The 26,219-nt window shown below is 42.4% G+C and overlaps 1 protein-coding gene, 1 long non-coding RNA gene and 1 other non-coding gene across 3 annotated transcripts; 1 reads left to right on the forward strand and 2 right to left on the reverse strand.

Annotated features, from left to right (window-relative positions):
• Positions 1-3,342: 3,342 nt before the first annotated feature.
• IQCF6 (IQ motif containing F6) lies at positions 3,343-7,570 on the reverse strand. Its single transcript, XM_027120982.1, has one exon. It carries the CDS (start codon positions 6,143-6,145, stop codon positions 5,549-5,551), a length of 597 nt encoding a protein of 198 aa, XP_026976783.1. The 5' UTR covers positions 6,146-7,570; the 3' UTR covers positions 3,343-5,548.
• On the reverse strand, positions 3,346-3,449 carry LOC113628186 (small nucleolar RNA U13). The gene has a single exon (XR_003435923.1). It is a non-coding gene; the product is annotated as a small nucleolar RNA U13 (small nucleolar RNA).
• Positions 7,571-10,277: 2,707 nt separating the features above from the next.
• On the forward strand, positions 10,278-26,056 carry LOC113627954 (uncharacterized). Its single transcript, XR_003435822.1, has 2 exons — positions 10,278-10,400; positions 23,861-26,056. It is a non-coding gene; the product is annotated as an uncharacterized LOC113627954 (long non-coding RNA).
• The last annotated feature ends 163 nt before the right edge of the window (positions 26,057-26,219 follow it).

The following is a 26,219-nucleotide window of genomic DNA, read 5'->3' on the forward strand; positions in this document are numbered from 1 at the left end:
TCCTCCTTCCTGCTTCATCTGGTACCCATCTCCTCTTTCCCTTTTCCAGAATTGTGGTCCTCTTTATCCTCTGACGGCCCTTGTTTCACTCTGTTCCCAATTGTGAGCTTTTTTGGTGAAGTTAATTGCTTTCTTTTCATTTTCCTTAGATCTTAGGAGAGAGGAGAGTAAATGTGTTTTTAAACAGCTAAATGTTCTCTTCTGCTTTATGTTTTTCTGTTGTTTTAGTTTCATTCTCCAGCTTTCTTTTATTTTAGATGTGTCCATTATAAAACATCATATGGTTGGATATTTTTAAAAACCTAATATGAGATTCTGTTAATAGATGAATTGTACCCATTTCCATTTAATACAGACTTATTTCCATCTTTGGGTTTTCTATCCTGCTTTCTTATTTTTTTCCGTTTCATACTTCCATTGAATTGATGGAGATTTCTTCTTCATATTTTTTCTCTAACGTTTTAGGAGTTGTGGCTGAGGCTGCTGGTTGCCTGCCCCCTGCCCTCCATACCTACTCTCTCTTCTATCTTGTAAACGGCACCCTGACATGGGGCATATTGACTCGTTCACCAACATTCTTGTTCCCTCTCCTTTCAGGCATGTTGGAAGATTGTATTTTCCTTCTCCTTGAAGTTAGACACAGCTGCATGGCTGTTGAGCCAATAAAAAGTGAGCAGAAGTGAAATAAGACACTTCCAAGTGGAAACCTACAACGCTGGTGCTCTTCTCTCCAGTCCTTCCTTCCCCTACTTCGAGGAGTGCAATCACAGGAGCTCATATCCACATGGAGGTGATGTAAGCATGGAGCAGCCTGGAAGACTGAGTAAGCACCCGGAGGGACACCGCATGGAGAATTGCCTGGAGCCCCGCAGATTTGTGTGAGTGAGAAATACATTTCCGTTAAGCCATTGAGATTTGGAAGTTTGCATCACAGCAGAATCTAGCCTCTTTGGTTACACCTGGCGGCAATGCGTGTCCTTGTAGCCGGGAAGGTCTGGTAACAGTTCTAGCCAATGAAATATAAGTGGAGGGGGCTGGGTGAGTGAGCCTTCTGGGAAAGGTCTTTAAAAGAAATGAAGTCAGCTGGCAGAAGTGTTTCTCTTTTTGCTCTTCATCTACTCTCCTGAAATGCAGACATGATGGTTGGAACTCTAGGAGTCGTCCTAGAGTAAGAGGACTAGTCCCATCCTAGGAGTGCAGGGTGGAAACAGAGAAGATGGGACCTCCTGATATTATGCAACTGCTGTACCTTGGCCTTGCCACTGCTGGGCTTTGTTTATGGGAGAAGAAAACAAACTTTTGTTTAAGCCGCTGGTTTTCAGGTTTCTGTTCCTAAGAGCCCAGTACAATTCCCAGCTGTTACGGAAGTTAAGTAATTTTCGTTCTTCTATTATTTATACTAAAGTTTTTTTTATGTTTTTATTGTGGAAATGTTCAAACACATCCAAAATGAGACAGAGTAGACAACATTCCAGCTTCAACAATTATCAACTCATAGCCAAACATCTTTCATTGATACCTCCCACTTTCCCCTCCTGGGTTGGGTCTTGTGGGGGTGGTCCTGCCTGCTCTCCTGGAAACCATGTTGTTTTTAGCCTGCCCCCAATAGATAATCCTACTGTGTCCCCCCCAACAGACCTAAATCCACCTTCTATGATGCCCATGGTCCCTGCCTTGGCCTCAGGTGGTGAGGTCGCCACAGTCTGTGGCTTCTTGTCTCTGTCCTAGGCCTCTTTGGGACCACCAGTCCTTTTGGCATGTCTTACTTGTCCCATCTTGGGGGTCTAGGGACTCTTGGCTACTTCCTAGCCCCATAGGGAGTATACCGGGCTCAATGAGGGCAGCCCTTAGACCCACTACTTTGGTACCTTCCTTGGCTTTTTTGTTTGTTTTGTTTTTTGGCCATACCACATGGTTTGCAGGATCTCAGTTCCCTGACCAGGGATTGAACCCGGGCCATGGCAGTGAAAGCCCAGAATCCGAAACACTAGGCCACCAAGGAACTCCCCCTTCCTTGGCTTTTACTTTTTGCCTCTGAACCATGCAGCCTCCCCCAGATTCCCCTGTGCCTACTGGAGTGACCTGAGGGGAGGGGCTAAGGGCAGGATCTGGCAACAGGCTGCAGCAGTACCTAAGCCCCCTCACACTCCTCTGTCTCAGGGCAGTGAATGGGCTTTTGTCTCTTCCTGTGTGTCTGGAACTTTCTCTACCTGCCCTGTGCCCTACCCCCTTTTGCTGTCAGAATCTGTGGTCACCCTCTTTAAGGTCACACTCTATCCTAAGTTCTTTGTTCTGAAGATATGAAAGCCCAGTTTGGAAGTGCCCAGAAAACAAATTTTCTTCTCAACTCAGTCCAGCCCTTCTACATAATAAGCACTTATCTCCAGACTACTAATTTATGATGCACCTGAACAAATTTGATTTTTAGAAACAAAGCTGAACAAAGACCTCTTTACACCAGCAACATCCACCCGGCAAAATGGGAGTGGGTGGGGTAGTGGTCAGAACCAGTGTCCTTCGATAATGTGTGTGAATGTGTGTGAGTAATCCAGCGGGATGTTGGTCAGCCCAGTCAAGCTGCCAGACATGCATGGCAGTGGCTGTGGGCATCTCATTTAGGGTTTGACATGTGGGAAAGAGAAAGAAGACAAGGCAGGATGGAGACCTTAGAGCAGTGGGATCAGATCTGAGGTTGGTGATGCATGAGGTAAGGGGCTAGAGAGCATGGGGTGGGCGTCTTGTGGCAAAGAGACTAGATGTAACCTGGGGACCTTTTCCAGGTCTGAAGGGGACCTGTAGGAGATGAGCCTTCACTTACTAACTACCTTCTTAGGGACCCAGGAGGCTAGGCCCATCTGAGGGTCAGTTTATTTCTTTGTTGAACAGGCCTGGGTCACATATCTCTTGGGGCCATGATGTCACCTGGGGGAGGAGCATGAATGGGGATACCAAGTCCCCCAGAGTTCTCTTAGGCTCACTCCTGACTCAAAGCTGCAAGCATGCTCCTCCCATCCCCACTTCAGTGTTTCAGTGTATTCTCAGGAAGAGTTCCTTATGCAGCTCAGTTCTCAGTGATGGTGGGGAACAGAAGAGAGGATCTATGAGGTTCTGAGAGGTCTACCTCTAAGAAATCCCACATGTGGCCTCATCCCTGCTAAGGAGAGAAAGATGGCTCAACAAATCTAGGCAACTAGCCACAGACCTTGCTGCTAAAAGAGCTTCTCTCCTGACTCCTGTTCTATGCTTCATTCCTCTGCCTGGGGCTCTCTGATGCCCAGCATCCATGGGGTTAGACCATCCCTGGCTTCTCAAGACCCCTGATTTTTTTTTTTTTTTTTTTTCTCATGTCAGACGGGTAATGTGCCACAGTCGTAACAAGGTTAGAAGGAGGCACATGTCACACAAGCGCGTGAACACCCAATCATCACACTTATGAACTACAAAAGGATCCTCAAGACCCCTGATCTTTGAAGGGACTCTTGCAGGTGGTGGTGAAGACTTTGGATGAAACTTGGCTTTCTTGGGCTGCCCCAGAGTCTCCATTGTTCACACCTGTGTGGTGCCATCTTCCTGGGATCCCCTCTACCTGGGACAAGAGGCCCAGCCTACTTTCCCCCAACAGCCTCTCCCCATCTCAGGCCCCAGCTCTCAGGAGGGGCTGCATCTTCCTGCTTCCAAAGGTTTTTGACCCAAAGCAGCTCTGCCTCTAGATCCCCATTTTACTTTGCATTCTTAGCTCATCAGAGAGCAGAAAGCCTTGATTACCTTGAGCCCACTGAGTGTTCAGCTTGGAATTCTGCACGACTGTTCCCAGGTGGGACCCCACAGGCTGATTGGCGGGCATATGACCCAGGCTGGGAAGGACTTAACTCAGCGGTTTTCAAATTGTGGCTGCACATTGAACTTCAGTGCCTAGGCCACTTCCCAGCCAATTAAAGCAGAATCTCTGGGTGGGCCCAGGCATCAGTATTTTTTTGTGTGTGTTTTAGGGTATTCCAATGCCCAATGTAGGTTGTGAATCAGAGAGTTAAATTCTTGCCAGCACAGGTTTTAAACACCTCTCACTGCAGGGGTGGGCGCCTAATGGGCTAGTCACACAGAATTCCTGTCATGTTCAGTTTGCAGACCTAACCAGTTTCCTGCCACTCACTGTTGCCAGTATGGGAGGAGAGAGCTGTGTCCAAAGCTCCTAAAAGGGATCCCTTGGAAGAGTGAGGAACCTAGCTGCATCATTGTCACCTTCAGCTACTGGAGGTGATGGATATTGAACTGAACCCTGAATCCTCACATCTGTCACAGCGCTTCTAGGGACACCCTGCCCTGAATCCCAAACACACACACACACACACAATGGGCCCTGTGGTGAGGGAAAACCTTACCCAGTTGCAAGGCCCATGAAGACCTCTGACCTCTGTACACCTCCCCAGCTGGTCTTCCCATCCCTTGCAAGGCCACCCATCGCAAAATTCTGGGGAGGGCCATGGACCTCAGACTTCTGGGATGCAGGTTCAGACAAACATCATATCTGACACAGGGTGAGAGTGAGGGATCTTGGGCATGAATGACAAAGCAGAGAATGAGAGATCATGTTCAGAGATGGTTGAGACATAAATGCCAAGAGATAATGAGAGACTCAGCAAAGCAGAGTTCCATCAGTACCTACTCGAGGCAGGCCCAGCAGAGGGTGTGGTAGTTTGTGGGAGGGTTGGGGAAGAGAGGGAATCTTGAGGGGAGGCTGGCACAGCTGCTTCTGAGGATGTGGTAGGATTTAGAGGCTGCGTCCCCAAGCTAATGACCTCCAATGGCAGAGGGACAGCCATCCACCCCTGCCCACCCCTAATCCTCCTCTGCTTGTTTACCCACTCCAATCCCCAGGCGCTCTCTCCCCTCCTCAACCCCATGCGTGGTTCTCCTCGGAAGTGGCCAGCACAGGGAAGGGAAGCCTTGTCTCTCAGCCCCTGGGGAGGGAGGCAGCAGGCACAGCTGCAGCATCTCAGCTCCTGTGCTGGCCTTCCCCAGGGGCTGGCTTTGGCTGGCCATCCCCCATTGAGGCACAGTGCCTGTCCTGCTGTTGCTCAGCTGGGGTACCCTGTCCTCCTGGCTCCCTGCTAAGCTCTGTGCTGGCCCTGAGGGCCCTGCCAATCACAGACCTGTGGAATCCTGGCCTTCCCAGCTGGCTCTGACTGCAGCCAGTCCTACCCTGAATGGAGATGGCTGGGCAGGGGCTGCAGAAAAATAAAGCCCAATGCCTACCCCAACTTGTGGAGGGAGCTCTGATCAGGCTGGCTGAGGTGTCAGAGACTGACCTGGGCCCTGAGGTTTCTTTTGGGCACAGGATTGGTCAGGTTTGCATTAGGAGCAAGGGCCTAGTGTGAGTTGCCCTGGCATGGGCATTAAGATGATGCCAGGAAATCTTTTCTTTGGGTGGAAGGCAGGAAGGTAAAGGGCCGATCCCTCATCTATGGGTCTGATTTCCAGAGGGCAAGACCATGGTCAGTAAATGTCTTTATTGGAAGAGAGATCCAGTCTCCTTGGCTCTGCCAGCACCCTAGGTCATGAGGATTTCGATGTCGAGCTCCAGCTGGCTGGCTCTAACCTCATAGCGGCCCTGGATCAGGCCTCGGGTTTGGCTGGCATGCCAGCGCCAGTGAGACTGGATGATGCAGGCCGCTTGGTACACCTGGAGAAACCGTCTGCGGGCTTGCCACATTCGAACCTGTGCCAGCACCTTCACCACTGCCCACTCCTGGCAGGTGTAGAGTCTTAGTGCCAGGCGCCGTCTTTGCTCCAGCATCTTGGCCTGCATCGACCTCCACCAGCACTGGATGACCCAGGCCCTGAGTGCTGCATGCAGTAACGTCCAGCGTACCATGTTGCCACGCCACCATGACTGAATCTTTATGGCTGCCTTCTCTAACTGATCGGGGGAAGGAAGAACATGGAGATGCTCAGTGGGGTACCCTCCCACTTCTAGACCCACCTCTGGTGCTGGGAGGAAAGGGGGCCTGGCCCAGGTAGCCCTGGCCTCTCCATCTCTGGGCCCCATGCATCTTATTTCCAAACTCCTACTCACCTTTAGACACTGCTCATTATCTGCTGGGCAGATCCCTTCTATATGGGCCTCACTCACATTTTGTGTGCCCATGGCCCTGGTCTTTAGGCTCCACTCATCTATCAGTTAGGCCACCCTAGTCTTTAGCCCCGCCCTCAACTGTTAGGCACCCCCATCACTAGACTCCGCCCACCTGCACACAAGGCTCCCCTCATCAGGTCCTGTCCATGCACATTTCGCCCACATTTCTTTCTCCTCTTCTTTTGTTTGTATTTCCTTAGGAATTGACCGGTCACCTTATTTATTGATTCCCATCATTTTTGGGGGCCTGCCATTATCTCTTGCTTTCAGTTTATTTCTCAGACTTAACTGGTGTCTTAAGTCTTGCTCTTTATACACCTTCCAGTCACTTATGTCTGTTCCTGCTGGTGGCAGTGAAGAGAGAGATTCATGCAGCTTTCCTTCAAGTAAGGGATTTTACTTAGGACTACTCATCACCAGTGTGGATTTATGGAAGCTTAAGTGTCAGAGCCTTTGGGAGGGATCCAAGCAGTGTGTTCACGGGCTAGTATGTTTTTTGTTAAGTTTGTGAAAGCAAGATATTTTAGCTGCAATTGGAGAGGGCCTCTGTCTCCACCTCTCTGACCCCCTCTGTCACCCTTTTCTTGTTGGGTGCCATGGAATGGCTGCAGTTTCTTTTGGAATGTGACTAAGGGGAAGCTGAGTTGGGATATACTTAGTTTGGGTTAATGTGATAGGTTTATGTGGTTCACAGTCACCCCTGGGAATAGGTAAATTCTTGCTAGCCATTCTGCTAGCAATGGCTTCCAGGAGGAGTTCTCCTTCCAGTTATGTCATCCATTCACCTGTATCATGGTATGAGGATATTGGGACAGAAGTGCTGCTGTGGTGATATGGATACTCCCTACAGTGCCCGGCAGCAGAAGTATATGTACAGGGGAGGAAGAGCAAGATTTGAAAAGTATGGAGACAAAAACCGGTCTGTAGAAAATTCTTCCTTTTATCAGGCATGTTAAACTGTAAGAGGTAGATTCTGTTCTCATTGATGCCTGATTAAAATTGAAGTTTTGTCTTTGTCAGGAATATGTTTGATAATGCAGTGACACAGTTATAAACATTCTAAGCTTTTTTTTCTTTTTTTGGTATAAATTTTGTGAAGTAGAATTTATCAGAATTCCAGCGATTATAGGGAACCAACCAGAACAGCTGTGAATGGTGCATATGTTGGCACAAGAAATCACATTTTATGCATCTCAAATGTCAATAATAAACAAGTTTCTATAGAAAATCATATTGTAAAATCATCATATGAAGAAGTAATCAAAGGTTATGCAGCAAAAAATGTAGGAAAAATATTATAGAGGTAGGACACTTAAGTAATATATACATTGTTATGTTTGTGACATAACAAACATAACAATGTTTGTTATGTTTGCCAACTTTTTAAAATGTGTAATTTTTTTTTTTGCGGTACACGGGCCTCTCACTGTTGTGGCCTCTCCCGTTGCGGAGCACAGGCTCTGGACGCGCAGGCTCAGTGGCCATGGCTCACGGGCCCAGCCACTCCGTGGCATGTGGTATCTTCCCAGAGTGGGGCACAAACCCGCGTCCCCTGCATCGGCAGGCGGACTCTCAACCACTGCGCCACCAGGGCAGCCCTAAAATGTGTAATTTGATGTGATTTCTTTACTTGTCCTAAATATTCACTTGCCTAATTTTAAGTCTGTAATTTTGTATTCTTTTTCTTAAAGTAGGCCTTCCAAATTATATAAGCTTCAGTTCCCACAAAACCTAGGTCTGCCCTGCTGTGCAAATTATATAAGCTTCAGTTCCCACAAAACCTAGGTCTGCCCTGCTGTGCTATAAGAATGCAACTGTGTGTCAAGGGCCCATGGGAGCTCACAGAGAGCTGTGTTTCTAGGATTCAGAGTTAGGACTGGAACTGCAGACGCAGGTGATGCAGAGATGCTGTGAGTCCTTTGGAATTGGGGAGGCCATTCTGGCTCTGCCTTTAGCATGCATGGTATTGCTCATTTTTCTGCATGAGGATTTGCTGGGTGCCCACTGCTCGTGGGGCCATGCGCTGTGGCTCCTGTTTATGTGTATTTTAGCCCTCTTACCATGACTCATACTAGTTGCCATGGTACTGTCCTTTGGCATGTCTTACAGGTTCTGGCGCTATTGTCAAGCAAGCAACCTCTTTGCATCACATTAAAAGTCCTCAAGAGTGGACCCTGTTGCTTCCTTTAACGTCTGCAGTCTGGGTGAGCGGAGTGCTGGTATCAGCCATCTCAAAGGCCTCTATCACTGCATTGAACCTTTGGTCCTGGTGTCAGGTGTCTACTTCCAGCCTAATCTGCTGGATTCCAAAGAAGGAATCACTTAGAAGGGGGCTGTGGTTGTGGCCAGCACTCTGAGGCTCAGTCCATCCAGGCTGGGTTGCCATGGTCAGAACACTAGATCCCACTGTTCCTTGTGGATCTCTCCCCTGCCCCACTCTGGCCTGGCTGTTTGTTGTCAGAATATCCTGGCTTTGTCTCCTTCTAAAAGTCCCTGGAAAAACCTGCCAGCCCCTTTTATGTTCACGCTTTTGTAGTTATTCACAAAGTGGCAGCATATGGGGCCAAAGGGGAAGATGCATTCCCTGAATCCTACTAAGCATTCACAGACAACACTCCTTGGTCTCTTGTTTCCTCACTGCTCCCCTCTCCAGCTTCTGCTTCTCTTTTTCTTGCTTAATTTTTTCCCCTGATTATAAATATAGTATGTCTGTTTCTAAAATTTCAAAAAATGCAGAGACATATAAGGTGGAAAGGGGATTTCCCTTAAAATTTACCCCCAGAGCTATTCTTTCAGACCTTATGCCATGCACAGAGTTAAATTTTTTATTTAAAATTATTTATTTTTTTATTGAAGTATAGTTGATTTACCATGTTGTGTTAGTTTTTGGTGTATAGCAAATCGATTCAGTTTTATCCATATATATATTCTTTCTAGAGTCTTTTCCATTATAGTTTATATAATTTATTTTTAATTCATTTCAAAATAAATTTTGCTTGGCAATCAGTGTTTTCTGCCTTACATTATTACTGTTCCCAGCTTGGAGGGTATCCTGGACAATTAGCTATGCATTTATGGACACAGAACATCCATGTACCTAAAGAAATAGAAAACCGTGTATGTTTCTTTGTATCTTGTTAAATTAATTGAGGTAAAAATCATATAATGTAAAATTAACCATTTTAACTATTTTAAAGTATACAATTCGGTTGCTTTTAGTGCATTCACAATGTTGTACTACCATCACTACTATCTAAGTCCAGTTTCTAATTTCATCTAATTTTAGTTCTAATTTCATCATCCCCAGAAGAAACCCTGTACCCATTAAGTAGTCATTTGCCATTTTCTTTCCCTTGCCCCACACCCTGGCAGCCACTAGTCTGCTTTTAGTCTCTATGGATTTGCCTATCCTGGACATTTTGTATAAATAGAATCATATATTATATGGCCTTTTGTGTCTGGCTTCTTTCACTTAGCATGTTTTCAAGGTTCATCCATGTTGCAGAATATATCAGTAACTTCATTCTTTTTTATGGCTAAATAATATTCCATTGTATAGATACATTTTGTTTATATATTTGTAAATTGACAAATATTTGAATTGTTTTCACTCTTTGGTGATTGTGAATAGTACTGTTGTGAGCATTTGTGTACAGGTATTTGTTTGAACACCTGTTTTCAATTCTTTTAGGTATATACCTAGGAGTGGAATTGCTGGGTCACCTGGTAATTCTCTGTTTAACTTTTGAGGAACCACCAAACTGTTTTCCACAGTAGCTATATCATTTTACATTCCTACCAATCTCCACATCTCCACTTGTTGTTTTCCATTTATTTTTTATTATAGCCATGCTAGTGTGAAGTGCTGTTTCATTGTTCTGATTTGCATTTCTCTAAGACTAATGATGTTGAACATCTTTTCATGTGCTTCTTGGGCATTTATATATGTTTCTTTGGAGAAATGTCTATTCAAACCATTTTCCACTTTTTAATTGACTTATTTTTAATTGGCTTACTTGTCTTTTTTGTTGTTGAATTGTGAGTCTTTTATATATTCTGGACACCATATCCTTACCAGATATATGATTTGAAAATATTTTCTCCCATTCTTCTGGTTGTCTTTTCACTTTCTTTGTAATGTTCTTTTATGCACAAAAGTTTTAAATTTTGATGAAGTCCAATTTAGCTATTTTTCTTTTGTTGCTTGTGCTTTGGTGTCATAGCTAAGAATCCATTGCTAAATCCAAGGTTATAAAGATTTACCCCTGTGGTTTTTTTTTGTTTTTTTTTTTTTTTGCTCGACGGCATGTGGGATCTTCCTGGACCGGGGCACGAACCCACGTCCCCTGCATCGGCAGGCGGACTCTCAACCACTGTGCCACCAGGGAAGTCCCCACTGTGTTTTTTATTCTAAGAGTTTTTTAGTTTTATCTCTTACACTTAGGACTTCAGCCGATTATGTGTTAATATTTGTATATGTTGTGAGGTAACTAAGAGTTCACCTTCATTCTTTTGCATGGGCTTTTCCAGTTGTTCCAGCACCATTTGTTGAAGAGATTATTCTTTCCGTTGTCTTGGTACCCTTGTTGAAATGAATTGAACATAGATCTATAGGTTTACTTCTTGTTTCTCATCCATTGATTTACATATCTATCCTCCAACTTTATCTTTTTCAAGACTGTTTTATTCTGGGACCCTTGCAATTCCATATGAACGTCAAGATTAGCTTGTCCATTTCTGAAAAAAATGGGGGAGGCAGTGGGAATTTTAATAGGGTTGCATTGAATCTGTAGGTCAACTGGGGGAGTATTAAGTCTTCTGACCCATGAACACAAAATATCTTTCCATATATTTAGGTCTCCTTTAATTTATTTCAACAGTGTTTTATAGTTTTAAGTGTCCAAGTCTTGCACCTGCTTGGTTAATTTTTTCCCTAAGTAATTCTTTTTGATGCTATTATAGAATTGTTTTCTTAATTTCATTTTTAAAACCTCCATTGCTATTGTATAGAATTACAAATGATTTTTTTTTAATATTTATTTATTTATTTTGACTGCACCAGGTCTTAGTTGCAGCATGAGGGATCTTTGTTGTGGCATGCAGGATCTTTTAGTTGCAGCATGCAGACTTCTTAGTTGCGGCATGCATGCAGGATCTAGTTCCCCGACCAGGGATTGAACCCAGGCCGCATGCATTGGGAGCGCAGTCTTAGCCACTGGACCACCAGGGAAGTCCCTAATTTTTTTTTTAATGAAGAATTTTATTAAATGTTTTTCTTTTTGCAGCTGTAGAGAGGATTACATGGTTTTCCTCTTATATCTGTTAATATTGTAAATTACATCAATAGATTTTTTTACTGTGGAAATATCCTCACAGTGGTGGGCCTTGGCCATATTTAAGACTACCTGGCACCTGAGCCCCTTGCTTCTAATTATAGAGCTGTAAATGCCAATTTCTTGCTTTCCCAGCTTCCCTAGCTGCTGGGCAGACATGTGACAGGTTTGGCCAGTCAAATGTACCCACTAGGGATTTTCAACTTGTGGCTTGGGATCCAGAAAATCAAGAGAGCATCCTTTGTGCCCATGGTGGAATCTTCATCAGGCTGGTTCTAGGGTGAGGTGTTTTCTGTGGTTCTAGATATGTAGCTTTTCTTTGCTCTGTTTCTGAGCCTACTCTTCAGGCTTCCTTAAAATCTGGTGAGCTAATAAGTATTGTTTCAGTACTTTTATTTTCTGCTTAAATGAATATGAAACAGCTTGTGTTGTTTGTAGTTAAAAACAGTGATCGGGCTGCCTTGGTGGCGCAGTGGCTAAGAGTCCACCTGCCAATGCAGGAGACATGGATTCGAGCCCTGGTCTGGGAGGATCCCACATTCTGCAGAGCAACTAAGTCCCTGTGCCACAACTGCTGAGCCTGCCCTCTGGAGCCCGCAAGCCATAACTACTGAAGCCCTCGTGCCTAGAGCCTGTGCTCCGCAACAAGAGAAGCCACCGCAATGAGAAGCCCACGCACTGTGGCAAAGAGTGGCCCCCACTCGTGGCAACTAGAGAGGGCTCGTGCGCAGCAGCGAAGACCCAATGCAGCCAAAAATAAATAAATAAATTTTTTTAAAAAAAGAACAATGATCAATACACTTGCATTCATGAGATAAATTCTACTCATTTAAGTATTATTTGAAATCATCCCTGGATTCAGTTTTTTAATATTTGCCATGTGGGTTCATCAGTCAGATTGACCTATAGTTTTCTCTTCCTGTGCTGACCTAATCTGATTTTTGATGTCAAGTGGATGCTAACTTTTGGAAGTATTTCTGTAGAAAAAACTTCCCAGAGTAGAATTGCTGGATCAAGGGGTCTGTGCATTTTTTGTTTTGATGGATTTTGTTAAATTGTTACTCAAAGAGAGGTTTTGCCAGTTTACATTCTAACCAACAACATATAATAGTTTCTCTTCACCCTTACCAACCTGGAGAACCTGTCATCAGCAATCAACTTTTTATTTCTTTTTTATGTGTGAGTTGAGCATCTTTGCATATGTTCAGAATCTGCACCCCACCCCACCCCCCCGCTCCCGCCCCACTGTTTCTTTTTCTATGAACTGTCTGTTCATGTCCTTTGCCAGGTGATTGGTTTTTCTTCTTATTTGGGCAAAGTCCTGGTTTAACCTTTCGTCCTACAGTGATATGCTGGTCTGGAATTTAAGCTCACTTCCCTCTGATGTTGATTTTAATGGCTACTGAAACTGGAAAAGACTATCATAAAGCCCTGATGCTTGGAGGGAAGTTAGCATTCTTGTTTCTGCCTCCTAATTCAATACACTTTCCAGTTGTATCCAGCAATTATGCAAAGGTTTTATTAGCTTTAAAATATCTATATTTCCTAATGACAAACAGCTATTCTACAAACAAATCAGAAGGTGTTGCATTTTAATATTTTTAACAAATAGATCCAAAACCAATACAGTTTGGTGGGGGGAAGGGAGTATAAGTAAGTGACAAGTAGGTGAGGAAATTATATTTCCAAAGTTTTAAGTGTTAAAACTGTGAGAATTTTTATGAGTGAACTACTTTCCTTTTTGCAACCAAATCACATGAAGAAGAAAACGTTTCAAAACAGGTATTTTAAAAGCATTTTCCAAGGCGTTGTATTATGGCTGATGAGGAGCTCCCTCTAGAGGGAGGAAAAATATCAGCACCAGAGTTTTGGTTCCACTAAAATACTGTTATAACTAATAAATGAATTCAGCAAGGTAGCAGGATACAAAATTGAAGACAGGGCTTCCCTGGTGGCGCAGTGGTTGAGAGTCCGCCTGCCGATGCAAGGGACACAGGTTCGTGTCCCGGTCCGGGAAGATCCCACATGCTGTGGAGCGGCTGGGCCTGTGAGCCATGGCCACTGAGCCTGTGTGTCCGGAGCCTATGCTCCACAACGGGAGAGACCACAACAGTGAGAGGTCCGCGTACAGCAAAAAAAAAAAAAAAAAATTGAAGACAAAAATCAGTTGCTAACAATGAACAATCCTAAAAGAAAATTATCCCCCCAAATGTATTTACAATAGCATCAAAAACAATAAAATACTTAGGAACAAACTTAGCCAAGAAAGTGAAAGACTTGTACAATGAAAACTACAAAACATTGCTGAAAATAATTAAAGAAAACATAAAAATATAGAAATATATCCCTTGTTAATGGATTGAAAGACTTAACATTGTAAAGATGTCAATACTACCCAAAGTAATCTATAGATTCAGTGCAGTCCCTATCAAAATCCTGATGACGTTTTTTGCAGAAATAGAAATTTCCTAAAATTCATATGGAATCTCTAGAAACTCTGAATAGCCAAAACAATCTTGAAAAAGAAGAATAAAGCTGAAGGACTCACACTTCATAATTTCAAAACTTACTGCAACGTTACAGTAATCAAAACAGTGTGGTACTGGCATAAAGACAGACATAGAGACCAATGGAATAGAAAAGAGAGCCCAGACATGGGCTCTGTTCAAGTTATTTTTTACAAGGATGCCAAAAACATTCAGTGGGGGAAAGGACAGTGTTTTCAACAATTGGTATGGGGAAAACTGGATATCTACATGCATAAGTATGAAATTGGACCCATATCCAACACCATATAAAAAATAAATTCAAAGTGGATCAAAGACCTAAAACTCTTAGAGGAAAACATAGGGCAAAAATTGTACAGCATTGGATTTCACAATGATTTCTTGGATATGACATCGAAGGCACAGGCAACAAAAGAAAAAATAGACAAATTGGACTACATGAAATTAAAAAAATTTTATGCATCAAAAGACACTGTTGGGCTTCCCTGGTGGCGCAGTGGTTGAGAGTCCGCCTGCCGATGCAGGGGACACGGGTTCGTGCCCCGGTCCGGGAAGATCCCACATGCTGTGGAGCGGCTAGGCCTGTGAGCCATGGCCGCTGAGCCTGCTCATCCGGAGCCTGTGCTCTGCAACGGGAGAGGCCACAGCAGTGGGAGGCCCGCGTACTGCAAAAAAAAAAAAAAGACACTGTTGACAGAGCAGAAAGGCAATCCACAGAATGGGACAAAATATTTGAAATAATGTATCTGATAAGAAATAAATATCCAGAATACAGAGAAACTTCTAAATCTTGACGACAACAACAACAACAAAACAAAAAAACAAGGAAAGGACTTGAATAGACATTTGTCCAAAGAAGATATACAAATGGCCAATAAGTACATATAAAAATGCTCAGCATTACTGATCATTAGGGAAATTCAAATCAAAACTACAATGAGATACCACCTCACACCCATTAGGTTGGATACTATTTTTTTAAAAAAACCAGAAAATAACAAGTGTTGATGAGAATACGGAGAAATTGGAACCCTTGTACGCTGTTGCTGGGAAAGTAAGATGGTATAGCTGCTGTGGAAAACAGCACGGTGGTTCCTCAAAAATTAAAGATAGAATTATTATATGGCAATTCCATTCCAGGTATATACTCAAAATAATTGAAAGCAGAGTCTTGAAGAATATTTGTACACCTATGTTCATAGCATTATTCACAATAGCTAAAATATCAAAGCACCCATGTGTCCATCGATGGATAAATGAATAAGCAAAATGTGGTATATACATACAATGGAATATTATCTAGCCTTAAAAAGGAAGGTAATTCTGATTTGTGCCACAACATTGATGAAACTTCAGGACATTATGCTGAGTGAAATAAGTCAGTCACAAAACAACAAATACTAAATGACTCCACTTATAGAAGGTACTTAGAGTAGTTAAAATCATAGAGGCAGAAAGTAGAATTGTGGTTGCTTGGAGCTGGAGGTGGAGGAATGGGTGGTTATTGTTTAATGGCACAGAGTTTCAGTTTTACAAGAAGAAAAGAATTATGGAGATGAATGATGGTGACAGTTGTACAACGTTATGAACATATTTAATAGCACTGAACTGTACATTTAAAAATGGTTAAGATGGTAAGTTTTATGTGTATCTTATGTCAATAAAAAAGTAAACGGTAACTAGAGTTAAAGCTGAGAAAGTTGAAGAAACATTTTAGGGAAGCAGAAGATAGACGGATGTTCTATATAAATGAGAGAAGCTAGATTATTGATGTCACAAGCATCCAGTGTTCTGGACACAGAATTAAAAAGGTCAACTCAACATTGGCATCTTATTATTCACCTCCCTGGTTAGTGGTAGAGGTGGTGCGAGGGATGGTGAAGAGGCAGTTGAAAAGTCAACAAGCTGAAATTTTGAGCAGAATTTTTGAGAGTTTCTTTGTGAGGAGGCACAGAATTTGGAGACCAGGACTGCCAAGAATGAGGGCATCCTGTAAATCCCCGATGTTGAGTGTTGGAAGGCAAGAGGGCTTACAATACTAAGAGAAAAATGAATTAGAAATAGACTAGCATTTCCAGTGATGAAAGGTCAGTTTCACATCATCTCAATCTCTGAAATTAGATTAAGGCAACCCAGGATTTCTAATGCTCCAGTCACCTACCAGAGCAAATGTAAATCATCTCTGAAGAAAGAGAACTTCATCTCAGACTTCAACTTATTTTGAAGAATCTTCTTGTACAGCATCCATCACTCAATAAAAAATAGCCAAACTCAAGACCAAAAAAAAAAAAAAACCCACCTTGAAAACAAGAGAAATAGCTGACAACAGAAATAGACTCACAGAGACTTCCCTGGTGGTCCAGTGGCTAAGACTTCATGCTCCCAATGCAGTGGGCCTGGGTTTGATCCCTGGTCACTAGATCTCACATGCTGCAGCTAAAAGATCCCACATGCCACAACTGAAGATCCCAAATGCCACAACTAAAGATCCTGCATGCCTCAACTGAAGATCCCACGTGCAGCAATGAAGATCCAGCATGCCACAACTAAGACCCAGTGCAGCCAAATTAAAAACAAACAAAAGACAGTGGAGACAGATAATGAAGGTACAGATACAAGTTTTAAAATAAATATTCTTAATATGTTAATGAAAATAGAAGACAAAATGAGAATTCAGCAGAAAACTGAAACTTATTTTAAAACTATCAAACAGAATTTTAGAACAGAAAAACACAACAACCAATTAGAAATTCAATGCATAAGTTTAACGGAAGATTGTACAAGGATGAAGAGATAATTACTTAACTGAAAAATAAATCGAGAAAATATATACAGTGAGGCACAGAGGGACATAAAGATGGAAATACAAAAGAGAGAATTGGAAACACTTGGGATACAGTGAAAAGTCAAATATATAATTAGATTCCTATCCTAGTAGAAGAGGATAGAGAATGAGGTGAAAGCCACATATGAAGAGAGAACAGCTGAAAACTTTCCAAAAATGAGGAAAGATAGAAAACCACAGATTCAAGAAGCCCAATAGGAAAAAATAAAAAGAAAACCACACATAGGCACATAATTGGAAAACTGGTGAAAACCAAAGACAAAGAGAAAACTCTCAGAAAGGGAACAAGATTACTTCAAAAGAGCAACAGTTGGGCTTCCCTGGTGGTGCAGTGGTTGAGAGTCTGCCTGCCGATGCAGGGGACACGGGTTCGTGTCCTGGTCTGGGAAGATCCCACATGCCATGGAGCAGCTAGGCCCATGAGCCATGGCCGCTGAGCCTGCGCGTCTGGAGCCTGTGCTCCACAGCGGGAGAGGTCACAACAGTGAGAGGCCCGCGGAATGAAAAAAAAAAAAAAAGAGCAACAGTTAGACTAACAGCTGACTCCTTAGCAGAAGGAATGGAAGACAGTAAAATTATATTATTAAAGTATTGAAAGAAAATAAATAATAACTACTGACTTACCTGTTGAAACCATCCTTCAATAGTGAGGGAAATACAGAACTTTTTAGACAAAAACAGAAAATTGATCAACGGCAGACCAACACTAAAATAAATACTAAAGGGTATTCTATAGGCAGGAGGAAAATGAGCCTAGGTGGCAGGCAGAGATGCAACAGAAATGAAACTAGAGAATATTGGGGAAATCTAAATGAATGTGGACTGTGCAAAACAGTAATTATTTAACTTGCAAAGGGAGTTAACCAAAGTTAAAATGTTCTGAAGTCCTTGAATTGTCTGGTACTAAATTTATATTATACTTCGATAAGTTAAGGATACATATTGTATTCCCTAAGGTTGCTCTGTTCAATGTGGTAGCCAGTAACCACATGTGGCTGTTGATGCTTAGAAATATGACTAGTCCTAATTGAGAAGTGCTATAAATGTAAAATATACATCAGATTTCAAATCCTTAGTGCAAAGAAAGAAAATAATACCATTAATAAATACACAAAATGTCAGGCCACCCTGTGTGGATATCCTCCTCATTGTATTCAAATTCAGACTTGAATATAGTACTAAGGATGCCCTCCTCATCCCACTAGTTATGATGCACATCACTGTCATGACTTTGGATCCCTGTGTGGACTCTTCCTACCCCTGCCTGGGTTCCATGCTGGGTAGACCTTTCATGCCAACACCTTCCTCATCCTCTTGGGATCCATGTCCTGCTCTGTGCCATGGGGATTCTCTTCCCCACTCCCCCCAGTACACCTATGTCGCACTGCCCAGCCTAATGACTTTCAGACTGAAATGTTCAGGAGAGAAAGTGAGGAAATAGACAGGAAGAACAAGAAGAAACTAAGTTTACATTTTTACTTAAAAAAAAATAGAGACATACCATCTGTAGAGGAAATTCTTCATCACTGGCTAAAATCTGCTTCAACATTTTTACCCCAAACTTCAAGGAAACGTGACCACAAAGAAAACTCAGAAAATGTCCATAAGAAAATGGATTAAAATATTTGAGCACAGGTTCAGATCTTCCTGTCCCACTGCAAATTCCTGGGAATAACAGAAAAGGAGTACTTTTTTTTTTTTTTTTTTTGGCTGCTTTAGGTCTTTTGTTGCTGCGCCCGGGCTTTCTCTAGTTAACAGCAAGCGGGAGCTACTCTTCGGTGCGATGCACGGGCTTCTCATTGCAGTGACTTTTGTTGCAGAGCAAGAGAACGGGCTCTAGGCACACGGGCTCAGTAGTTGTGGCTCACAGGCTTAGTTGCTCCACAGCATGTGGGATCTTCCCAGCCCAGAGCTCAAACCTGTGTCCCCTGCATTGGCAGGTAGATTCTTAACCACTGAGCCACCAGGGAAGTCCAGGAATACATTTTTTTAAAATCTCTAATAGGGGCTTCCCTGGTGGCGCAGTGGTTGAGAGTCCGCCTGCCGATGCAGGGGACACAGGATCGTGCCCCGGTCTGGGAGGATCCCACATGCCGTGGAGCGGCTGGGCCTGTGAGCCATGGCCGCTGAGCCTGCACGTCCGGAGCCTGTGCTCCGCAACGGGAGAGGCCACGACAGTGAGAGACCCGCGTACCGCAAAAAAAAAAAAAATCTCTAATAGTATCTTAAAAAAATAGGAAGAGATCTTCAGTGGACAGAAATTATATGGACACTTTAAAGCAGGGGTCCCTGACCCCCAGGCGGCAGACCAGTAGCGGTCCATGGCCTGTTAGGAAATGGGCCACACAGCAGGTCAGTAGTGGGTGAGTGAGCGAAGCTTCATCTGCTGCTCCCCATCGCTTGCGTTACCTCCTGAACCATCCCTCCCCAACCCCCCCCCGTCTGTGGAAGAATTGTCTTCCACGAAACTGGTACCTGGTGCCAAAAAGGTTAGGGACTGCTGCTTTAAAGGACAGAGGCAGATATGAAAAGACTGAAAGAAAATGAATCAAAGCTCTAGAAAGGTCTCATACAAAAGTACAGAGCCATGCAGTCCCTTCAAGCTAGGAGGTACCTCGTGCAGGGGGCAGCAGAGGTTGTGGGCTACCACAGGGACTAGTTAGAATGTATCTGTAGGAGGAGGAGCCACCTTTACAGTTGAGTCATGCGGTTGGCAAGAGAGGGCTTGTCTTCAGGGAGGAACTGTGACTGGCTTGGGAAGGAGAGGCAGGGCCTGCTACTGTGTGACTCTCTTGTACAGGAAGACTCCTGCCCAGGTGACCACCTACTGACACCTCACCCCAACAGTTTATCCCACACCGCCCATGTAATCTGTGGAGTCAGGGACTAAGCATTCATCGACAGGCTAAAGGGAATCTCAGAACAAAGATGAGTGCGCAACCAGGAGTCATCAAACTTTAGGGGAAACCAGCAGCATGAAAAAGCCTCCCTAAACCCAACAAGCAGAAACACAATAGCTAAAGGGAAGATTTAAGAAGACAATTTAAAGAAATAAAGTTAATATTTTTCACAGAAGACCACTTAGCCTTAAAAAAAGAACAACACATTATTTGAAAGAGCCACTTATGGATCTTAGAGAGGAACAACATAGTTATCAATATTAAAACCTGAGGGGTGGGTGGAGGCCAAGATAGCAGAATAGGAAGACCCTGAACTCACCTCCTACCACAGGCACACCAAAATTACAACTACTTACAGAGAAACTATCTATGAGAATGACCTAAAAACTAGCAGAAAAAATTTTCCACAACTAAAGACATAAAAGGGAAACCACAACAAAATGGGCAGGGGGCTAGAAATGCAGTGTAGTCAGAACCCAAACCCCTGGGAAGGTGACTCACAAATGGAAGAAATATCACAACTGTAGAGGTCCTCCCCAAGGATCAAGGAGTCTCAGCCCTACATTAGGCTCTGCAGACCAGGGACCCTGCACTGGGAAGATGAGCTCCCAGAACGTCTGGCTTTGAAAATCAGTGGGGCTTATTCTGGGGAGAGCCAGAGGTCTATAGGAAACAGAAACTTCACTCTTAAAAGGGTGAATGCAAAATCTCAAACATTCCAAGTCCAGGTACAGAAGCAGTAGTTTGAAAAGAGCCTGGTTCAGACCCACTTGCTGATTTTGTAGAGCCTCTTGGAGGGGCAGGATGCAACTAGGGATCTTCTTGTGGATGGAGATGCTGGCAGCAGCCAATTTGGGGAGCTAATTCTACCACGATAATACCTGCATTGGTAAGTGTCATTTTGGAATCCTTTCTCTAGCCTGTTAGCACCAGGAACCCAGCCCCCTCGGACCATGTAGATAGGCACAGTTAGAATTTCAACAAAAAGTTAGAAAATATAAAGAAGAAACAAACAGAGCTGAAGAATACAGTAACTGAAATGAAAAATACACTAGAGGTATCAACAGTAGATTAATGATACAGAGGAATGGATCAGAAAACTGGAAACAGATTAGTGAAAATAATCCTTGTGAGACTAAAAAAAAAAAAAAAAGAATTTTTAAAAAACAAGGATACTTTTAAGAGACCTCTGGGACAACATTAAGCATACCAACATTCACGTTATAGGGATCCTGGAAGGAGAAGAAAGAGAAAAGGGCAGAGAACTTATTTGAAGAAATACTAGCTGAAAATTCCCCTATCTTGTGAAAGGAAACAGACAGCCAGGTCCAAGAAGTACAGAGAGTCCCAAACAAGATGAACCCTAAAATGTTCACACCAAGACACATTATAATTAAAATGGCAAAAATTAAATATAAGGAGAGAATCTCAACAGCAGCAAGAGAAAGCTACTAGTTACATACAAGGGAACTCCCATAAGACTATCAACTGACTTTTCAGCAGAAACTCTGAAGGACAGAAGGGAGTAGTAGCACAATATATTCAATGTGATGAAAGAAAGAAAAAAAAAATCTTACCACCAAGAATGCTGTACCCAGCAAGGCTATCCTTCAGATTTGAAGGAGAGAAAGAGTTTTACAGATAAGCAAAAGCAAAAAGAATTCAGCACCACTAAACCGGCTTTACAAGAAATGTAAAAGGAACTTCTCAAAGTGGAAAAGAAAAGGCCACAACTAGAAATATGAAAATTACGAAAGAAAAATCTCATTGGTAAAGGTAAACATATAGTAAAAGTAGTAGATCAACCACGTACAGAGCTAGTAGGAAGGTTAAAAGACAAAAGTAGTAAAACCATCTATATCCACAATAGGTAGTTAAGGGATACACAAATACAAGGGATACACTTGCTCCTCTGATATCAGGAGCAAGACAAGGATGCCCACTCTCGCCACTTTTATTCAACAGAGTATTGCAAGTCCTAGCCATGGCAATCAGATAAGGAAAATAAATTAAAGGAATCCAAATTGGAAAGAAACCTAGACAGTAGTCACTCAAACAAATTAGAGAATTCTTTTTTTTAAATAAATTTACTTATTTATTTTTGGCAGAGTTGGGTCTTTGTTGCTGCGTGTGGGCTTTCTCTAGGTGCGGCAAGTGGGGGCTACTCTTCGTTGCGGTGTGCAGGCTTCTCATTGTGGTTGCTTCTCTCATTGCGGAGCATGGGCTCTAGAGTGCAGGCTCAGTAGTTGTCGCACACAGGCTTAGTTGCTCCATGGCATGTTGGATCTTTCCGGACCAGGGCTCGAACCCGTGTCCCCTGCATTCGCAGGTGGATTCTTAACCACTGTGCCACCAAGGAAGTCACAAACTTCTAATCCTGTGAGCTGACAGAGGGAGACAGCAGGTTGTGCACTGGAGCTGGAGTCAGGCATGAAAGGAGAGCAAAGGATGCCCCTTTTCTAGCCTGTGGGTGAGGTCTGAAGGGAAGTGATATGCTTCCCAGGTAGGTGGTCAGGCCCAGGCCAAACAGAATAACCCTTTGACCGATAGATCGTGGTGTTCTTGTTCTAGACTGGCCAACCAGGTCCAAGGAACCAGGTGACAGCTAGGGAAGGTGTGCCCCATGTTACAGTTGAGGACCCTGAGACTCAGAGTTCAACTGTGATGTGTCTGTTAACCAAGAGTGGCAGAGACGGGACACCTGTCTGGTCTCTGGCTGCAGCCAGTGGTCTGCCCAGTACTCACAAACTTCTGAGGAAGGTGCCATTGTTGATAAAGGATCAGGACCCCTTCCTGGCTACACCAGGGCTCAGGTGGGTTGGGAATGTTTCCTGAATGTCCCTTCTTTTTCCTTGCAGCCCCACCCCCTAGTGGAAGCGCCCCCCTCTGACAAAGAGTTGCAAGCAATAAAGATCCAGGCCTGGTGGCGGGGCACCCTGGTGCGCCGGACGCTGCTGCACGCGGCCCTCAGAGCATGTACTGGTGGAAACAGAAGCTGGCAGAGCTGCTGGAGAAGAAGCGGCGGGCTGTGCTGGATCATTATGCTCAGCAAAAATGGGCAGTGGTCAGGCTACAGTCTTGTGTCCGCATGTAGCGCATCCGCCTTCGTTATTGCCGTTTGCTCCATGCTGCCCACATTATCCAGGTCTGTTGGCGCTGGCATAATTGCCACCCGTGGCTTTTTCAGGGGCAGCTATGAACTCACAGCAAGCCAACTAGGACTTGAGCTTGAGATCTTTCTAGGGTCACAGGTCTGTTGGATTACAGACTGCATCCCCTTCCCAATAAAGAATTGATCGGGTGTGGTCCAACACTGTGTCACAAGATCTCAGACAATCTTCAGTAGGTCACTGTCTCAGTGAAGGGTCAAGGTAAATGATGGCAGAGGTCAGCTCTGAGGTTGTCTGGGGTCGCATATAAAGGAGGATTCTAAGAGCCAGGTGCTGGATGACTGGGGTCTGTGGTTGATTAGTAATGTCTGCCATGGGTAGGAGACATGAAGTTGCCCAGCTTCCAAGTCAGCCAGCTCCAGGGAAACTCCTTCATAGTGTGGTGTATGGTTGTGTTTTCATTTTGCTCATGGTTTCCTTTGCTGTGCAAAAGCTTGTAAGTTTGATTAGGTCCCATTTGTTTATTTTTGCTTTTATTTTTATTGCCTGGGGAAACTGACTTAAGAAAACACTGGTACAGAGAATGTTTTACCTATGTTCCATTCTAGGAGTTTTATGGTGTCGCATCTTATATTTAAGTCTTTAAGCCATTTGGAGTTAATTTTTGTGTATGGTGTGAGGGTGTGTTCTAACTTTATTGATTTATGTTGTAGTTTATTTTATGACAGGGCCGAAAGTAAGCTTATCACATGAGATGAATTGTGTCGAAGTACAGTAGTAGAGAGCTGTCGTTTGCTCAGGCAAAACAGCGCCGTCTGTCTTGTTGTGGTAGTTTTTATTAAAGTATTATCTAGGTTTACATTTTAAGACTTGTTTTTTTAACATTTTAGAAATGTCAAAGCAGTAACCTATGTTTTTATTAATTATACAAGTAAGAATTGGCTTTTTTGAAAACATGTTGTGTTTTGTCCTTGAGTGCAAAAGCAGTATAAAGTTTTCACCATTATTTTGATTATACTGAAGTAGCACAAGGACATTTCCTTGTGTTTTTATTATTTTGATTATACTGAAGACATTTTATGGATTAGTGTCCAAAGCACTTAATGTTTTTTTGTAGGCCCCCAGTTTGTTGGGGGGTGCTCAAAGCATTTAGGACTGTTTATAGCTCTGGCTTATTAGCCCCCAGTTTGTTGGTGGGGGGGGCTCATGGGTTACATTTTCTTTTTATGTCCTCAGTTATTTTATTATATTTCCCCCTTTTTGTTTTGTAATTTTTGTAGTATCAAGGAGAACGTGGCAGCATTACTCCCAGTGTTAAACTACGTGGAATTATTTTGTAGTTTGTGTAGTATTAAGGAAAACACAGTAGTTTGTTGTAATGTTGTGTGACGGGTAGTTTTTATTTGTCGTTGGACTATAATTAAATATATGATTATTATTATAATGAGTATTAGTAATTTTGTAGTAGAACCAAATAAAACATGTAATTTAGACATGGGATTTAGATTATTAAGTTTTTGAATAATTTTAGTTCATACTTTTTGTGAATTAAGTCGTAATTTTTTTTTAAAAGTTTGTTGAATTTTTTCTTGTAAATTTACGATTTTTTTTGTTAAATTTTTGTGATGTAATAAATGGTTTTTTATTTTTGTCCAGGGGAATGTAGACTGATTATATGGAACCGAAGTGACACATAAGGCACTTTGATTCTAGTTATAACGTAGCTTTATTTGTCTTTGTAAATTTACAAGTTGATCCCCCAACATAACCATAGCTTGGTGTAAGTCTGTTATTTTTGAATGTATTTTTGAATCAATTTGTCGTTGAGAAGACCAAAGTATTTTAGAATTTTTATTTCAATCAGTTATATAATTAATGGTCTGAATAGATTGTTTTAAAGCAACTCCAGCTACTGTAGCAGTAGCTGTTATGGCTATAATACCCATGACAGCTGTAATCAACATTTTTATAAATCTTTTACCTTTTTTTAATGTATCAGCTAAATACTGTAAAACAGCCATAGGAAGAGATTTTTATCATTCCCTTCTAAGATTGACAGGAAGCCAAAGACCTGTCCGAGCTCGTAAGATATACAAACTTTTAGTAGATTTGTTAAAAGATATACTAGAGTTAATGTAGGTATACAGAGAGTAATTTTTACATATTATAATATCTTGAGTCTCATTTTATATAGTTGGTTCTTTTAACAATATATAAGGTAATTTTACATAACTATGAGTATATCGAGTAACATTTTTATGAAAAGTCAAACTATAATTTTTAGATTTGTTATCCATATGTTTTACCCAAGTATTAATCTTTTTTAAAGCTGTCATAAGCTTTTATAGATTTTTTTGGATAGGATATCCATTTAAATGAGGACCAGGAGGAGAAAACCCTCCTGCGTGTCATACTATGGTATCATTAATAGTATTGTTATAAATAGTGTTATCATCTCTATGTCAGTGTAAATTTTTTAGACCCCTTTTTTTTTGGGCGGAGCCAAAAGGGCTTTAATCAATGACGGTTTTCTAAGAAGTATTAACAAGAACCCGAGCCATTTCTCCTTGGCATCGAGTCCAATGGACCCAATCCGATAATCGATCTACAAGAGGCATCTGGCATGGAGGCAAGTAAGGTGTGGAAACATTTTTATTAAGAGTGGAATTAGAACTTTTAAAACTAAGCATTTAAAAGATATAACCCATGATATCTACTTTTATTTTTGACAACATTTAACCATGCTTGATAATTTATTTTAAGGTAATGATCTCCCTTTTCCATATAAATAGGAGATTTATTAACACCCACCATGTAATTTATTATTATTATTATTATTATTATTATTGGCTTTAAAGGGCCTCTATCATTAAAAGGACCAGGCAACCATCCACACTCATTTACATATACAAGAATTGGGGCATCCCATCAGGTACCCCCCATATTAAGAGGAGGGTTAGGAATATAAGTCCAATAAGTATGGTTAGTACAATTTATCTCATTGGCTGATATGTTTGTTACCTGTGCAGACAGCATTGTCAACATGGCTACAAAAAGATTGGTGTTAGTGAGAGGTTTACCCTGTGAAATGACAAGATTTTTGGCAGTGTCTGTAAACTTTTTTATTTGCCCCCAGGTCAATGGAGGTGTCTTCTTCTTTTCACCAAGTAACAGTCTTGGCAAGCGCCTCCCAATCTTGAGGAATTAATATGTTTTTGGAAGCATACCTAGACAAAAGACCTTGAACGTAATTAGAATGTATCCCATATGTATTAATGGCTCTTTTTAGTATTTTAAAAATTTTTACATCATGAGGGTTATACTCAACGTTTATATATTCATTTGGAAATTGATTATTAGTAGGCATAGCTTGTCTAACAATAGGGAAAGC

The sequence above is a fragment of the Aethalodelphis obliquidens genome, unplaced genomic scaffold (genome assembly GCF_003676395.1).
Source record: "Aethalodelphis obliquidens isolate GAN/ISIS:26980383/991018 unplaced genomic scaffold, ASM367639v1 scaffold22, whole genome shotgun sequence".
Classification (NCBI taxonomy): domain Eukaryota; kingdom Metazoa; phylum Chordata; class Mammalia; order Artiodactyla; family Delphinidae; genus Aethalodelphis; species Aethalodelphis obliquidens.

Excerpts from the sequence above, each read along its gene's own strand:
- IQCF6 (XM_027120982.1), bottom strand. The coding sequence starts at position 6,145 with ATGGGCACACAAAATGTGAGTGAGGCCCATATAGAAGGGATCTGCCCA.